Source organism: Macrobrachium nipponense, chromosome 6, assembly GCF_015104395.2.
Source record: "Macrobrachium nipponense isolate FS-2020 chromosome 6, ASM1510439v2, whole genome shotgun sequence".
In the NCBI taxonomy this organism is placed as follows: domain Eukaryota; kingdom Metazoa; phylum Arthropoda; class Malacostraca; order Decapoda; family Palaemonidae; genus Macrobrachium; species Macrobrachium nipponense.
Genome location: NC_061108.1, coordinates 121,589,095 through 121,606,892, shown reverse-complemented (window position 1 = coordinate 121,606,892; position 17,798 = coordinate 121,589,095). Strand labels below are relative to the sequence as shown.

The 17,798-nt window shown below is 41.3% G+C and overlaps 1 protein-coding gene across 14 annotated transcripts in view; it reads left to right on the top strand.

Annotated features, from left to right (window-relative positions):
- Positions 1 to 17,798, top strand: part of LOC135216083 (epsin-3-like) — a 305,512-nt gene that overhangs the window by 130,021 nt on the left and 157,693 nt on the right. For 10 of the 14 annotated variants that reach the window (XM_064251091.1, XM_064251086.1, XM_064251089.1 and 7 more), the window contains 2 exons: positions 12,060 to 12,279; positions 12,755 to 13,297. In XM_064251091.1, the coding sequence (XP_064107161.1) occupies positions 12,060 to 12,279; positions 12,755 to 13,297 (763 nt within the window). The remainder of the gene's footprint in view (positions 1 to 12,059; positions 12,280 to 12,754; positions 13,298 to 17,798) is intronic. The other 4 variants (XM_064251088.1, XM_064251087.1, XM_064251095.1 and 1 more) reach the window with 2 other exon arrangements.

Genomic DNA, 17,798 nt, shown 5'->3' with positions numbered 1-17,798 from the left:
TAGTCATTTTAATTATGGTACATACATTTGGACAAAACAGAACTAGTCAAAATGATTTGTTATATTTCATTCACATTGCTGTTGTGGTCGGCCTGTACATAATTAGTTCTGTGAAAACCAATATACTTGCCCTTAAAATATTAAGTGAATAATTTTTTATTATTCAGTTTTGATATGCTTCTTGATGGTTTTATAAATTCCTTTGTGTTATAGGGTAGTTTGCATCACTGATTAAAAAGGGAATGATCTTGAATCAGATGAGCTGTTGAGATTTGCATGGGGGTGTCATCAGCTATTAGTGTGTGGGATTTGGTACTGATTTAAATCCTTTCAGTCACTTTTATTTATATTTAAGTTGTTATCCACCTTCTTGCCTTTTAAATCTGGATTTTATTTGTATTTTGAATCTCATCCCATTTTGGATTTTGAACATCTTTCCATTCTGGTGTTCATGTTACTGAAGACCTAAGGTTTTGAGATGTTAGGTATTTGGATATCTAACGCTCAGTCCAATGGGTTCAAATACAATGAAACATGACCAGATTCATTGCATTCATTGAAGTCCAAGAGAACTATATTTGGTCAGGCAACAAACCATGTCGGACTAAAGAAATGGGTTTGTCACCACTCCTTACTCCCCTTGCTGGAGAGAGGAGTTTAAGCTGTTGAGAAGCAGATTTGCATGTTGCATGGAACATGAAAAATGGTGTAACAGTATGGCTACAAAGTTCCACGCTGGACGAGTGGTTTTCGAGCTGGGCTGCCAATCCGGTGGTCCCAGGTTCGATTCCCGGCTCGGTCAACGCGGAATCAGAGAAATTTATTTCTGGTGATGGAAGTTCATTTCTCGATATAGTGTGGTTCGGATCCCACAATAAGCTGTAGGTCCCGTTGCTAGGTAACCAATTGGTTCCTAGCCACGTAAAAATATCTAATCCTTCGGGCCAGCCCTAGGAGAGCTGTTAATCAGCTCAGTGGTCTGGTAAAACTAAGATATACTTATTTTTTTTTAGTATGGCTAGAACGCTCACCTGCAACAAGCCAGTTCTAGCTCATGATGTTTGTAACCAAATGCCCGCTGGAATAAAAAAAAAAAGTTGATGCCGTAGGATGACACACACACCATGGCTACGTTCCTGAGCAATGTAGCACGGAGCTAAGATGTATCTTAACTATTGCAGCGACGAGGACACTAGGTTATTCAGGTACATTACTGGTCTGGTTATGCTTGGATATAAAAGGTCAACCACCTCTCTCACTGTCAGAAGAAATATATCTTAACTACTGCAGCGACGAGGACACTAGGTTTTTCAGGTACATTACTGGTCTGGTTATGCTTGGATATAAGAGGTGAACCACCTCTCTCACTGTCAGAAGAAACAACAAAGTCTTGTCGATGACGTCATGGAAGAGGCTGGGAGTGAACGTCACAGCAACAGGTGGAGAGAGAGACGTCACAGGCGGGTAGGCTGCTGGGAGTGGCATCACAGCATCTGGGCTGGCAGCCTGAGTCAATGGCCTTGCTGATGGCAAGATAAAGGACGACCCAGGATGCGTTATATTTGTTGATGGCGTCCCACAAGGTGGCAGCACACGCGAGCCAAAGTAGTGGAGACCAGGAGGAGGGGGAGCCGGAGCAGGAAGGTGCACAGCCATTAAATGCAACGGTAGGGTTTCCAAGGAGGGGGTACCCTGCAGGCCCAGGGAAACCCCATACAGTCACCATCTTGTGCAAATCTGAATGTGAAGCAAAGGAGGAAGATGGCATCATCTCCTCTCTTCCAGGAGTGAGATTACCTTCTGTGAGAGAGGGGATCACGTTATTCACAAAATCACCCAGCGCAGCTGATGATACTTCCAAAGGCAAATCAATAGAAGAAAAGAAAGGAGAAGGGTAAGCAGCAATGTCCACTTGGGGAGGCAAAAAACCTTCCCAAGAAAGACAAGTAGCCATCCTACTGTTCACCCTCTTATTTTAGAAACTCTTCCACTGCGACAATGGCCAGGAATGACATTTTGGGCAAGGATTAGTTATATTACAAAAATTTGAACATCACCTGCAAGGTGAATGGGGGTCAATTAGAAAAGCTAAAAATCTGGAACTGGGAAACTCTTGGACTCCCAGACACAAGTGTCGACGGATCCTAGTCTTCTTGGCTGAATCCATGATAACACACAGAAGGCACACACCCTCAAAAGCATAAATGAATCACGGGCAAAACAAAGAAACTGGCTTGGACAGGAGAAGAGCAAATGCGAGCATCCACACTCCAAGTCAGTTGAAGAAAGACTAAGTGCATCACAGGATGCAGACTGGTTGGTGACCAGTCTTTTCCTCATGTATGCACTTGCCAGATGCCATAGATTCCTTGCATTACAATCTTTGATTGTTTTTAACTGGATTCCAGCCAGAGCTAGAAGATTATCCTATTGTTAAGACCTCAGGTTTATTAGCTATGGAAAATACAAATTGATTAAAAATGTGTCATTTTGAATGTGAAAATCTGTGTTCCTTCCTGCTACTGAGGTTTAAATTAGGTTTTTGTACATGAACTTCCCTGCCAGATATATACTTAGCTATAGTCTCCGACGTTCCGACAGAATTTCAAATCTCGCGGCACACGCGACAGGTAGGTCAGGTGGTCTACCTTACCCGCCGCTGGGTGGCGGGCGTATGAACCAATCTATCTCTCCAGCCAGATTTTTTTCTGTCGCTGAAGCGATAACAACTGTTGTCGGTTCATTCCGATATATTCTTCATTTCTCGCTTGCCTGGAGATTGATTTGGACATTTTGGTGACGTATTCGCTCTATGTTGGCTTGGCATACGCTGATTGTGGACCGTTATTGACTTTGCGCTGGATTTTCCTGTAGAATGTCTGATTTTGATTCTGTTTCCAAAACTCCGGTTTTGTTTAGAGTATGTTTGACCGATGGATGTAAGGTGAGGTTACCGAAAGCTGCGGTTGACCCTCACACTTTCTGTGTTAAATGTAGGGGGAATGAATGTTCGTTTAGTAACCCGTGTCAAGAGTGTGAGGTTTTGAACGAAGATGAATATAAGGCTCTTTCTTCTTATATTAGGAAACTTGAAAGGGATAGGGTACGTAAAGCTTCTTCAAGGAGTTCGAGCAGGTCGAGAATGAGTGAGAATGAAACTAACATTAATGTAGTTTTAGAACCTTCCTCCCAGGTCTCAGCTCCTGCTCCCCGCACCGAAGCCGTAGATTCGTCTTCGGAGGCGGCGGCCTCAAAAGCTTCCTTGTGTTCTAAGGAAGACAAGAATCTTCGTACTGATCAAGGTAAGAGTGTCAGTGATGATAAGTGCAGTGTACCCAGTGATGTGGAGGGTGCGTCTGACCGGCTCCTTAGTGCCTCCAGGCCTAGACCTCTTCCAGACTCCCAGTTCCAGTGGAGGAGGAAAGTCGAAAGCCGCAGGAGGGCTAGGGAGAGCCCCCACCGGTCAGGCGTCCCCTCGGCAGATCCTGAAGTTCGCTCCCAGGCTGCCTTGGATCGTAAGAAGAAGAATATTCTTCGCCAGTGTTTTTCGTCATCCTCTTCTCCTTCGCCGAAGCGTGGTTGGAGCTCTAAGGAGGCGTCACGCCCGTTGAAGAGGGCTGCGGAGGCTCCCTTCAGTACGTTAGCGTCCAGCCCAGAAGACTTTTCTGATGTAGCTTCCTTGCAAGCAAAGAAGCCTAGGAGATCCGGTGATCGCCCTCCTTCTCCCGCGCCTCGCGCTGAGCTTACTTCGGAAGAAGATCCTGGGGACTCTCCTTCTCGAGTGCTAGCGGGCCTACAAGCTCAGATCACAGCCTTGGCGGACTCCTTGGCATCGAGATCGCGTAGAAGGAAGGATTTGTCTCTCCCGATCAAGAGATCGAGGCGCGTTTCGTCGGAAGAGCGCTCTCCTTGTAATCGGCGTTCTCCTTCTTTTGAGGATTCTTCTACACATCGTAACATTTCACGAGAGGAACACCACTCCCGCTCGGAGGTGTCGAGACGCCATTCGACGGATAGGCGCTCCTTGGACTATGAAGATATTTCCCCAAATCGGATTCCTGCCTCGGGTAGACGCTCAGCCCCTTCTGTTTCTCCTTCTTCTAGAGTTCGTGCAAGAAGAGAGAGTCGCTCAGGTCATAGAAGACTTAGTTCGTCGTCTCCGTCTCATCTTTCTTCTCCTCGTCTTCTCAGAGAACCTAGGGAATGCCCTTCTGAAAGTAGGCGCACTTCTCCTTCCGACTACTGTAGTCGGGCGTCGGATAACGTGACTGGTAGGCGCTCATCGCATGGAGTTCGCTCCTCCCCTGTAAAACATCAAGAGTCTAGTAGGAGCCCTGCTCCTGGTAAGCGTCATTCTTTTAGTAGCTGTTCTCCTGGAGAAAGACACCTTGATCCTCGTTTGCTTTGTTCTCCTAGTAGGCGCTCTTCGTTCTCGAGACTCCCTACTCCTGATCGGTCTCCTCTTGCTAGAAGTCAAGAACGCCTCAAGCGCCCTGATTCTGTTAGGCGCTCGGAGCCTTTCAGACGTTCTCCCCTTGGTAAGGACCAAGATCTCGCAGAACGCCCGGTTCCGTTTAAGCGCTCGGAGCGTAGCAGCCGCTCTCCGCTTCGTAGGCATCAAGAGCCTCTCAAGCGCCCTGCTCCTGAAAGGCGCCCTATTTTTAGCAACGTTTCGCCGCTTGGTAGGCGCCAGGATTCCACTAAGCGCCCTGTGACAGATAGGCGCTCGGCGCCTAGTAGCCGCTCTCCTCACGATCGGCGCCAGGATCTTAGCAGGCGCTCTCCCTCTCGTAGTTTCCCTAGGGATAGACGTGGTCTTTCTAGAGAAAGGAGTCCTTCCTCTTTTGCTGTTAAGAGTTTGTCTGCATTTAGGAAGGAATGAGAGTTTAGACAAGAATTTTCGGATAAGCGTCCTTCTTTTACAACTCGTCGTTCTCCTGTACGCCTCTCTACTTTGGAATCTTCTCCTCATTCAAGACGTTTGTCTCCTTCATCGCACTGTACCCCAGCTAGGAAATCATCTAAGGATTCTCATAAGGATCCTCATCCCCGTTCTCCTCCTCAAGAAGACCAGGAAGCCTCTGAGGAAGAAACTAATACATCGGCAACAGTTTCTTCATACAAGAAGCTCACAGAGCTTCTCCTTCAGGAGTTCGGAGAGTCTTTGAGCCCTACTGCTCCTCCTTCTCCACACTTGTTGTTCTCCACAGCGAAAGCAACGAAAGGATCTTCGTGTGTGAGAATGAAACCGACTCTTTCTATGAAGAAAGCGCTCAAGAGTTTCGGTTCATGGATGCGTACTAAAGAAGAAGCGGGGAAAACAATGTTTGCCTTCCCTCCGTCGAAGCTTTCAGGACGGACAGGATTTTGGTATGAGACAGGAGAACCCTTGGGACTGGGCCTTCCGTCTTCAGCTGACGCAGATTTTTCGGCACTAGTAGACGCCACTAGAAGATCAGCTTTGAATTCGGCCAAAACTACGTGGGCAATGAATGAAATAGATCACATTCTAAAAGGCATTTTTAGAGTCTTGGAAGTTTTCAACTTTCTCGATTGGTCCCTCGGAGTCCTAGCCAAGAAAACTCAAGGACCGGACACGTTTTCTCCGGAGGATTTGAATTGTGTCTTATCCTGTATGGATAAATCGGTGAGGGATGGGGCCAGCGAAATAGCTTCACTGTTTGGAGCAGGGGTCTTGAAGAAAAGATCAGTATTTTGCTCATTTTTAACAAAGTCGGTCTCACATGCTCAGAGATCGTCTTTGCTTTTTGCCCCTCTCTCTACACAGCTGTTTCCTAAACACCTGGTTCAAGACATTTCGAAGGCTCTCTCTGCCAAAGCTACGCAGGACCTTCTAGCGCAGTCTGCAAGGAAGCCGCGCCCTACCTTCCAGACTAAGACAAAGAAAGCTAAGCCGACCTCTCAGGAACCCTTTCGAGAGGCATCTACCTCTAGATCCTCTTCGTTCAGAGGTCGGAAACCAAATAGAAGAGGGAGGACTTTTACGAAGTCAATCAAACCTCCCAAGTAAGACTCAAGTCCTTCAGACAACTGTAGGCGCCAGGCTTTTACAGTTTGCAGAAGTCTGGGCCCAGAAAGACGCAGATGCCTGGACCCTGTCAATTTTGAGGAAGGGCTATCTAATCCCGTTCTCTTCGAGGCCTCCCTTGACGAATACCCCGAGGGAGTTGACGGCCAGATACAGGGACCCCATCATGAATCAAGCCCTCCGACTAGCGGTAGATCAGATGCTGGAAAAGGAGGCGATCGAACTAGTGGCAGATCATCTTTCGGCAGGCTTTTACAACCGCCTGTTCCTAGTTCCGAAATCCTCAGGGGGATGGAGACCGGTGTTGGATGTAAGCGCCCTGAACTTCTTCGTCGAAAAGAAGAAGTTCACGATGGAGACCACTGCCTCGGTGTTAGCAGCACTCCGTCCAGGGGACTGGATGGTGTCCTTGGACTTACAGGACGCTTACTTCCACGTACCAATCCATCCTTCCTCGAGGAAGTTTCTAAGATTCATGATGGGGGGAAGAATCTTCCAATTCAGGGCCCTGTGTTTTGGCCTCTCCACGGCCCCCCAAGTCTTTACGGCCATCATGAGGAATGTGGCACAATGGCTTCACCTAGAAGGGGTGAGGATTTCGCTCTATCTCGACGATTGGCTTATAAGGGGGGCCAATTCCAGAGATCGTTGTCTGAAGGACTTGAAGAAAACCCTGGATTTGACTTATTCCTTAGGACTTCTGGTCAATCTGCAGAAGTCAAGTCTGATTCCCGCTCAAGAGTGCGTTTATCTGGGGATCCAGATGAACTCTCTGAGTTTTCGGGCTTTTCCGTCACAGGAGAGGATAGCCCGGGGACTCGAAAAAGTAACAACCTTCTTAGGGAAAGAAGTATGCACAGTGAGGGAGTGGATGAGTCTGCTGGGGACGCTCTCCTCACTGGAGCAATTTGTTTCCCTAGGAAGGTTGCACCTGAGACCGCTCCAATTCTTTCTTCATCGGAATTGGAGTCGTCCTTCTCAGGATTTGAAGTTCTCCCTGTCAATTACTCTTCAAATCAAGAAGGAGTTAGCATGGTGGGCGGATCCCGACAAGTTCTCGCAGGGACTGCCGCTTCAATCCCAGAACCCCAGCCTGGTGTTGTTCTCCGATGCGTCGGAAACAGGTTGGGGGGCGACTCTGGGAACCAAGGAGGTGTCAGGAACCTGGATGGGGGACCAGTCTTCCTGGCACATCAACAGGAAAGAACTAATAGCCGTGTGGCTTGCTCTGAAGGAGTTCGAGTCAGATGTGACAGGAGCAGTTGTGCAAATAAACTCGGACAACACCACGGCTCTGGCATACATCAGGAAACAGGGGGGACGCATTCCTTCTCTCTGTACGAAACAGCAAGAGATCTTCTGTGGGGGGGGACAGGGGAAAAAAAGAAAGGGGGATAAAACTTCTCACCAGATTCGTACAGGGAGAAAGGAATGTAAGGGCAGATCTCCTCAGCAGGAAAGATCAGGTCCTTCCCACAGAGTGGACTCTGCACCAAGATGTTTGCCAGAGCCTTTGGAAGTTGTGGGGCAGGCCTCTCTTAGACCTGTTTGCAACTTCAAAGAACAAAAGACTGGATCTGTATTGCTCGCCCATCTCGGATCCAGGAGCAATAGGGATAGACGCTCTCCTACTCGATTGGAAAGGACTCGATGTATACGCGTTTCCCCCCTTCAAGATTCTGGGGTTGACTTTAAAAAAGTTCGCAGAGTCAGATTCCGCGAGGATGACTTTGATAGCTCCCTTTTGGCCAGCACAAGATTGGTTCACAGAGGTGCTGGAATGGCTAGTGGATTTTTCCAAGATCGCTTCCTCTAAGGAGCGATCTACTCAGACAGCCCCACTTCGACAGGTACCACAAAAACCTCCCCGCTCTCAGTCTGACTGGCTTCAGACTGTCCAGAAACTGGTCAGAGCGAAAGGCTTTTCGTCAGCAGCTGCTAAGGCAATCGCTAGAGCGAGGAGGTCTTCCACCTTACGAGTGTACCAATCGAAGTGGGATGTCTTCAGAAGATGGTGCAAGAGGAATAACGTTTCCTCTTCCAGTACCTCTGTGAATCAAATTGCAGACTTCTTTTTATTCTTAAGACAAGAATGTGGCTTAGTCGTTTCGACGATTAAAGGCTATCGTAGTATGTTGGCGAATGTCTTCAGGCACAGGGGCCTCAACTTATCAGAAGATAAGGACCTACAGGACCTTATTAGGTCTTTTAATACAACGAAAATGCAGTATCCTAAGACACCTAGCTGGAATTTGGATGTAGTCCTTCAATTCCTTGGGTCCTCTAGGTTTGAACCCCCTAATTCAGCCTCATTCAGAGACCTTACCAGGAAGACTCTGTTTTTGATGGCTCTAGCTTCCGCCAGAAGAGTGAGTGAGCTTCAGGCGATTGATGGTAATGTGGGTTTTAAGGAGGACTCTCTCATTTGCTCTTTCCTTCCTGGTTTTCTTGCAAAGAATGAGAACCCATCAAGTCCATGGCCCAAGAACTTCGAGATTCGTGGGTTATCTTCTTTGGTAGGAGAAGAACCCGAGAGAACTCTTTGCCCAGTGAGAATGGTGAAATACTACCTTAGAAGAAAAGAGCAACTGAAAGCCAACCGAGAGGTCCTGTGGTGTTCAGTAAAAGAGCCTACTCGTCCATTGTCGAAGAACGCATTGTCCTTCTTCTTGAGAAGCCTCATCAAAGAAGCACACGGATCCTGCAGAGAAGAACATCTTAGGCTTCTTAAAGTGAAAGCACACGAAGTAAGAGCCATAGCAACTTCTCTTGCTTTCAACAAGAATATGTCCGTGCAAAATCTGATGGAGACAACATTCTGGAGATGTCAGTCAGTGTTCGCGAACCACTACTTACGTGATGTGAGAATCACTTACGAAAAATGCTTCGCCTTGGGCCCGTACGTATCTGCGGATTCAGTGCTGGGGCAGGGAGCTGGAACTCATCCTGTTTAGTAGTATAAATTTTTCCCCCTTGTATTTGTTGTTGTTGGTTGCCTTAAAGAGGATGCATGAAGGCATCTCTTTAGGTCGTAGTACTAATCTTTAGTAGTTTGGTTAGGTGGTCTGATGAGTGTGGCTCCTTGCAGTAGTAGTGGTTAGGACCTGTTAAGATAGGGACGAACTCCCTTTAACAGGATCCGACTTGGATTCTACCACACAAAGGGATCACATATCCCAGTGGTAGATCCGAGAGTCTTTCAGCATCAGGTCACGTCCTAGCTGTAGCTCTCCAGGCAACGCAGACTCAGAGACAATATCAATGAAGTCTTCTGCCTGAACAGGTAAGAACCAAGGTTATTTATATCCTACAACATCAGTTGTTTCTTATCTCTCCTTATTACTTTAGCTGTCTCTTACCCTCCACCAAGGGTGCCAATCAGCTAAGTATATATCTGGCAGGGAAGTTCATGTACAAAAATGATATTGTTAAACTACAATAAAGTTTTGTACATACTTACCTGGCAGATATATACTTAGCTATAGTCTCCGACGTTCCGACAGAATTTCAAATCTCGCGGCACACGCGACAGGTAGGTCAGGTGGTCTACCTTACCCGCCGCTGGGTGGCGGGCGTATGAACCAATCTATCTCTCCAGCCAGATTTTTTTTCTTTCACCTGTCTCCTGAGGGGAGGCTGGGTGGGCCATTAAGACGTATATATCTGCCAGGTAAGTATGTACAAAACTTTATTGTAGTTTAACAATATCATTATTCTCAGTAATTTTTTTGGGGGGATCATCCTTATTCTTAGGTTTTAGGCATTCAGTTTGCCTGCACTGTCATTTTGAATATATATTTTTTTTATTCTTCTCTACGTATTGCTATTTTTGTCCTTAAGTTATTGCAAGGAAGTACATTTTTATAATGTTTGCTTTGTAAATGTTATTCCTCTACTTTTTACAAGGAAACAGTATAACTAGAGAATATCAAAACTACATTTGTTGAAATGTATTTTTACTGCATTGGAACCATTTTAGTAAGAAAAATTTATGCTAGTTTTTAATGTTATTTTAGTCTACTGTCTTGAAATTACATCATGTTATCATTGGTGTTTGTATTAATAATTACAAAAGCAAATAGTAATATGTCGATAACTGGGGTCACTCCACTATTCCTGTTCAGTGAATACGTAGTCATGTGAAAATGTGTGGAACTAGTTGCAGTGTGTAAGGAAGTTGTTACTGCAGTGAGCATCCTTAGTTGTATATATGAAAAGGGTCATATTTACTTATTACTGTATCCCTACTTAATTCAGTAGGATTTTATACATGAGTTTTGCCAGTTTGTTAACATTATTTGTACAAAGACTTGATAGCAAGATTTGTTACCAGAATATCTACCAAAATGTTATTTTGGTTCCATTTAGTTTTATAGGCCTGTGCTTGTTTTGAATTGTTAGTAGTGCATGACTTGAAAGCCAGTTTGCTTGTATATGGTTTGTATCAAAGGAGAATTTTGAGATGTCTGTTTTGGGGAGTCCCAATGCAATTTTCACCAGAGACCCAATAAAAGGTGCTTAACAAGTAACCATTTAAAGGGCACTTTACAGGCATCAGAAACTGGTGTTAAAGGAATTAGGAGTTAGCATGCGCAATTTACTTACATTATTTTAAATTCTATAGTATAGGGCATATTCATGTGCAGAAGGAAATTAAGAACATGGATTATACTGTAAGCAATTTTTAAGTAATTTTTTGGCAACATTAAAAATTTTACAGTTGTCATTTTTAGATGAAGGTATGTAAAGGTATGTGGTATGAGTGTCTAGTTCTTTCAACTTGGCAATTCTGAGGAAGTGAATTTTTGTTTTATAAGTTTTATTGCAATTTTTTACTTGATAAATGTTACCTAATGTAAAGTTTAGTGACACTTTGTTGGTGGGTCCAAAAACTAAAAAGCAAAAGAGTACAGGAAAATATAGGATGTATATCAGAAAGTAGCTGATAACTTGCATGATGTAGTTCATAATTAACTGTATTTTTAATGCACCTGACCTTTGATCAGGATGTTTGCATGGTCATCTGGATTGCTGGTAAGCTTTTAAATTAGGGTAGGTGTCTGGGTTGTTGAATAAATTTGTGATTTACATTATGGTAGTAAGTGTAGATTTTGAATTTTGGAAATGGTATTAAAAACCAATTGTGTTCTTAAGTTTGGTATAAAGAGTGAAACATAACAGATGTAATTGTAGGTTAGGGTTCATTTTAGTCCTATTTAGGTTTCATATTTGATAAAGACAAGATGATCCATATTGTACATAACATAGTGTGTGCAGTACTGAATCTTATGAGAATTAAGAACTGTAAACTCAATGGTATGGTTGAAATATCATAGAAAAAAATTATAATAGAAGGATCCAATAGGCTACAAAATGTTTCCAGTTCATGAACCTTTATTTTCTGTCATGTGAGAATAGTCAGGACTATCTGGTTGGGGTCAGAAAATTTTCAATACTTGTATAAATTTCCTCAGATGTTTTATTTACAACACATTTATTAATTAGTTATCACATTGTTTTGCAATCAAGAGTGGGCAAACACATTGTTTAACTTTAATTGGGTACATTTTCCTGGTCAGTCAAAATGGGTATTCTCTGTATGAATTAGTAATAGTATTACATGCTTGGAGAAGTGTTAGTTTTCTTTGTTAGTAAATTGAAATGGCATTTGAAGAGATTAACTGTGTATGTCTGTATTTTACTATATTATGAAGGTATTTTGGTGATTATGATGTTGAGGTAAGAACTGTTATATGCAAGTTTGAGTGCCTGTTACATTTATACTGTTTATTTAATTTAATATTACTGTTCTTTGAATTCTGCTCCAATTTGCATGTGGTTGTGGAATATTGACAAGCTTTTGCAACATATGCTTGGATTTGTTTTAATTTTCAAAGTGTTATTTCAGTGTTTTGTTTTTGTGACTCAGTTTTGCATGCAAAGTATTTATAAGTGGGTCAGCTAAATTTCTCATTTTACCTATAAAAGTTTATGACTAATCAAAAGCCAGTACTGGTCATGGATCTCTCCCTCCTAGGGAATACAAGCGCAGTCAGAAGGAAGACTTGTCAGCTATGAATGATCTTCTGGACATCAATTTTAATCCTCATGGTGGAGCTAATGGTGGTGGGGCACGTTCTGTAGCCACTCCTCCAGCACCCAGTCTTGATCCGTGGGGTATGCCAGCCCCAGCACCATCTGCATCACCTCAACATGTTGCTCAGCCAAAGGTATGTTGTACATGTATGTGTCAGATAGGATTTGGTAATTCTCTAGTTCTTTTTCACGGCTAAACAGGTTGATATTTTTGTAACATTGAACTTATGGGTAGTGCCTTTGAATTGTGTGGCAGAGTTTGTAGGTTGATAAAGTTGTTGTAAGTGGTTTAGGAACTTGTAACGTAAGGTAAAAAATTCATCTATGTCATTTTCTTTTCTCTGTTAATTTATTAAGTCTACGAATCCACGTCATCTCTATTCTTTCTCGTTAATATTTTATTTGTCTATTGCACAGCAGTAGCATAAGTAGCTGAAATCTATGGTTTGCACCAAATTAAATAATGTTAACTAGAATGACATTTAAAATTATGAAATACTTAAAATGACTTAGACATTTTTCCAAGATCAGTTTCCCTGGTACATTTAAAGCTTGATTAGTATTTTTTCAAATTCCTATCTGGTTTACACATTTCCCTCCTTCCCTCAGAGTGTTCCTGCCGCAGGACTCACTCCCTCCCCTCCACCTGTACCTCCTCTACCTGTTTCATCAAATTCTTTCTTCACTGCTACTTCTAAGATATCTTTCCGACACTCCAACCCACCCTTTATTACATCTTTCCTGTCCAGTGATTTTGAAAACCACTTGAATTCTGCACCTAATCCTTTTGTAGACTTGTCAGCTGCAAAGTCCTCTATAGATTTGTCAAGAGTTTCTCAAGGCAATATGTTTTTAAGCACAGATCCTTCAGTTTCTCGACCTTCTTCCTTGTTTCTAGCCCCTCCAACACAACAGAATTTCTCCACATCTTTACCTTCAACTTACTCCCTTTTCCCCCCCGCCACAAGTTTTCGCTCATCTTCACCTTTACCCAATACCTCACTATCACCTAATCCTTGTAATTCCACATCTTTTGGCCCCTCCTCTGCTCCCCTTTCCCGTGACTCTTCTCCACTACCCCCTGCTTCGTACAATCCATGGGGGGCTGTGCAAGTCAACATTACAGCAGCCCCGTTAGCCCCCACGTGTAAGGTACAGAATCTAAGCTGTGTACTGAGAGCAGTAAATATGGCCTACTAATTTTGTGTTATTAATGACAAGGTTTTGTTTTTTAATTTTTGTTTGTATATAGCTTAGTGGATTTTTAATTGTCAAAAGCATATAACTTGCTTAAACAAATTCCTTTAATTTTAGGAAGAGATCAGTAAAGAGCCTTGATTAAATATTTATGTATACTTTGATGCTGCTAATACAGTGTGGAAGTAAATTTTGCTGTTAGATACTTTTATACCTTTGGATTGAAGCTTTACCTCACTTACCTTTTGTGTTGCTATATGTCTTGTAAAGTCAGTTTTTTTTTTGAAAGGTTATTGCAATATTTGTTAATCGAGATGTATTGTACCTGTGAGTCTGTCATTGGTTGAATTCTCAGGTCATAGCTCTTGTAGTTCTTTGAAGTCTGTTATTTGAATGACTGTTTTCTAGAGATTTGTTTTTCAAGAGATTTGGTTTTCAAGAGATTTGTACATAATAGGTAAGTAAAGTGACTTGGCGTATAAAAAATAGTTTAATCTAACCACTCGGTATTTGTTTTTTTTTTTTTTTTTATATGGAAGCCACATATGAAGTTCCTCAAACTAAATAAAAAACTATTCTCTCAGATTTACCCATTATAAGAAACTTAATCATGCACTATGAAGCATTGTTAGGAGAGGGTGGAAAGTAAGATGACGAAAGAGAATATGAAAGGAGGTACAGTAAAAGGAACGAAAGTGGTTGCAGCTAGGGGCTGAAGGCACGCTGCAAAGAAATTTAAGTAATGTCTATAGTGCACCGCATGAGGTCCACTGATGGCACTAACCCCTACGGGCTGGCTAAAAGTGCTGTAATGTAATTATAAAAGGCAAATCCTATGGGCCAGCCCTGCAAGAGCTATATGAATTAGCTCTGTGGTCTGGTTAAACTATTGAAGAGTAATAATAATAATAATAATGATGGCACCAAGCTTCCAAGTAAAACAACAGAGAAAAGGGCGGAGCTTAGAGCTATGAGGGTGTTGGTATGGGGGAGCATAGAGCTATGAGAGTGTTGGTATGGAGTTGTGTCTTAGAAATCCGGGTAGCTTCCATAAGTAAAGAATGCAACAGGAGACATATCCTGGGTAGTACACACCAAGCACCTGAGGTTTAAAGGTGGCTCCAAGAAAAACACACCTGAACAAATAAAACAGCGAAAAGAAGGGGGGGTACCTCTGACCCCAAGAACACTGATCCTGAGTTGGACAAGGGTTTCTACAAAAATAATCCAATATACCAGGGAGTTGTAGAGGCCAACACAAAAGAAGTCATGAGAGTCCAATTCCAACAATTAGGGACAAAGGTTGAGAAAAGGTAAGAGAGCCAGAAAGATGCATATTAAAGAGAGAGAGACATTGCCGAATAGTATAATATATATATATATATATATATATATATATATATAGATATATATATATATATATATATATATATTATACATACATACATACATATAAATAAAAGCAGAAGCCATGAAGGAAAGTGAAACAGTGGAGTACCGCTCCAAGGCCTTTCAACTCTTGTCCTTTACTAAGCAGACTGATATTAATATGAAAGTAAGTTTACAAAGAAAGCTTGTATAAATGACAGAATGGAATATTACAGAAAAAATGTACCTGGAATCCAACACACCTGGAGAATTAGTAGACCTTCCCAAGACATTGAAAAGATTATACAGGTTGGTATCTGACCATAAAAAATATTATAAAATACAATTCAATCAATCTCATTTTGTTAAACAATATTTTTCTCACAAGTGAACATTTTTACAAAACACACATTATGCATACAGATATAAAGAAAATATCTGTTAGGTAACTAATTTGTAAATAAGTCAATGATTTTACCTTTAAGGTCATTCTTGAAAATTTTGCTTATACATGAGTCCAAATAATACCTGCCAGAGATAAGGTTAAAATTACAATTGGAAGTAAGTTCTATAATTGCAGATTCTAAATGATTTCGTGAAAAGAGTTCTTTTGATGTAGCGATTACTGATCTGCCAGTTGTTTGTATCCTGCGACTGTTTTCACTTAAATGTATGAATATTGCATTGGATGTTTGCCCAGTTTTGACAGAATAGTGAAAACGGTCACAGGATGAATTGGACTAGCAGTTCAGTAATCGCTAGGTCAAAAAATCTTTTCACATAATCTTTTAGCATCCGCAATTGTTCACCTTAGTTCCACATGTAACGTCAGCTTTAGCAATGGCCTTTATTATTTGGACCCGTGCTTATAAGCATTAATGCTGTAGTTAAATAATATTAAGTGCCGTTGGTTTCGAAAAAATCAGGAGAGGAAGAGGTGCCAATACTTTTATAGCCCATAAATTCACTAATGCCAACTTTTACACTGGCTAAAATCACAAGTCTGGCATCTCAGAACTTCAATTCTGCTTCTGACCTAAAGGGAGAATGCACTGCGTCTCTCTCGCTTAACATCTTTTTGTAAATTTGCTCATAAATATACCAAGGATTTGCTGTTGGTTTTTGTTCTTGTCTTTTATGATAGTATGTCAGTTGTAAATGTAATTTTGCAGAGAAATATTAGAAAAAACATGTACAAATAAAAAAAAGTTACTTAATCTTTGTTCTCGGTAAATTTACGTAAATATTTTTCAACAAATATGCTAAGAATTTGTTACTGATTTTATTTATCTGTTTTGATATTGTGTGAGCTGTAATTATAATTTTACAAAATTAAATAAAAATTTTTATTAGAAAAAATATAAAGTTGGTTGTAAAAGAGGCCCCACAAGGAGTTGTACAGTCATTTTTAACTTCTCGTGGAAGGTAGGGAAAATTTTAAAGAATTTTTTTCTCTTTCTCCATGTGCATTTGCATATCTTCCTCTTGCCATTGATTTTTTTTTTCCCCATCAAAGTTTTGCCGGCATGGGGTGCTGCATACCCTGGCTCTTAGGGGTTAAGAATGACCTTACCCCAGCTCTTAAGGTTAAGAATGACCTTAAAGTTAAAATCACTTAATTAAAAATTAGTTACCTGATAGATATTTCCTTTGTGTCTGTAAGTTTAATGTGTGTTTTGTAAAAATGCACTCTTTGCGAGAAAGAATTGTTATTGTTTACTAAAATGCAATTGATTAAATTGTATTTTTATAACATTTTTTGTGGTCAGATATCAATTTATATAGTAGTAATCTTTTAATTGTCTTGTCCCTTCCTCCAAGCAGTTGGACTTCATCTTTTGTAAACCTCTGAAATTGTATCCAAGTTTTGGTTAGGTCTACTCATTCTCCAGGTGTGGTGGGGTGTGGGGTTTGGCATCGGTAACTAGAGATCGGTGCAAATCCAGTGATCGTCATCGCTAGAGAAGTGTTATAAAGACAGTTCATTGATAACCTAGGCCGCTAGTAACAGAAGACTGCTTATAGATATATAGAAAGAGATTCTTAAATATGAGATTTTTTTTCATTTTTAGAAGACGGATTAGCATAGTAGAGTGATTTTGGTGGGCATAAGGAAATTTATACCATATTTAAGTGAGGATAAAATAATGAGTAGACTTCAAATGTTTATACTTGAAAGGATGTGCCTTTCATGGTACTTTACTGGTTTCATCCTTATCTCTTTCACCAACTTGGCTTAAGCAGCTATTGCAATATATTTTTCTTATTTGCTGGCAATTTCTAAGACTACACTAGTTGATTGCCTATAATTTCAGACTGAAGAGTCAATGTGGTGTTTGTAGAAATTTTCACTAAGCTTTGATATTTGTTATACACAAACATATATATGTACTTTACAGTGGACCCCCTGTATTTGGGGGATGCATACCAGACCCCCTCCCTCCCCACGAATAGGTAAAACCTGCGAATACTTAGGACCTCCTGTAAATACGCTAATAACTGCCTATCTCGAAAGTTCAGATACCAAATGTATACCTTTTATAACATCCTACTTTAAATATCCCTTAATTTACTACCCCTTTATGAATTAATCTTTGATATTATATTATCAATATCATTTCAAAATTATCATAACATTTTACCATTTTGTACAGCTAATAACACACACACACACACACACACACACACACACACACACACACACACACACACACACACATACACACAGCATTGAATTGGCAGCAACACATGTCTGACCATTGAGAGTGAAATTATGAATGATTTCGGAGACAGAGAATAATAATGAAGAAAGAGAGAGAAGAATGCCTTGATTCCTTCCCCTTCGTCACTACAATGGTACAGTAATACCTTGGGTTACGAATTTAATCCGTTCCAAAACCTGCTTCGTAACCTAAAAAATTCGTAACCTAAATGGATTTTCCCATAAGAATGTTATAAAAAGCAAATAATGCGTTCCACCCGACCATGAATGACCATTTCAATTCATATTTTTCCATTTATTTTTGTTCACTAAGGTCGAAAATTCGTGTAGGAATTACATAAAATTATAAAATTGAAGAATGAAATT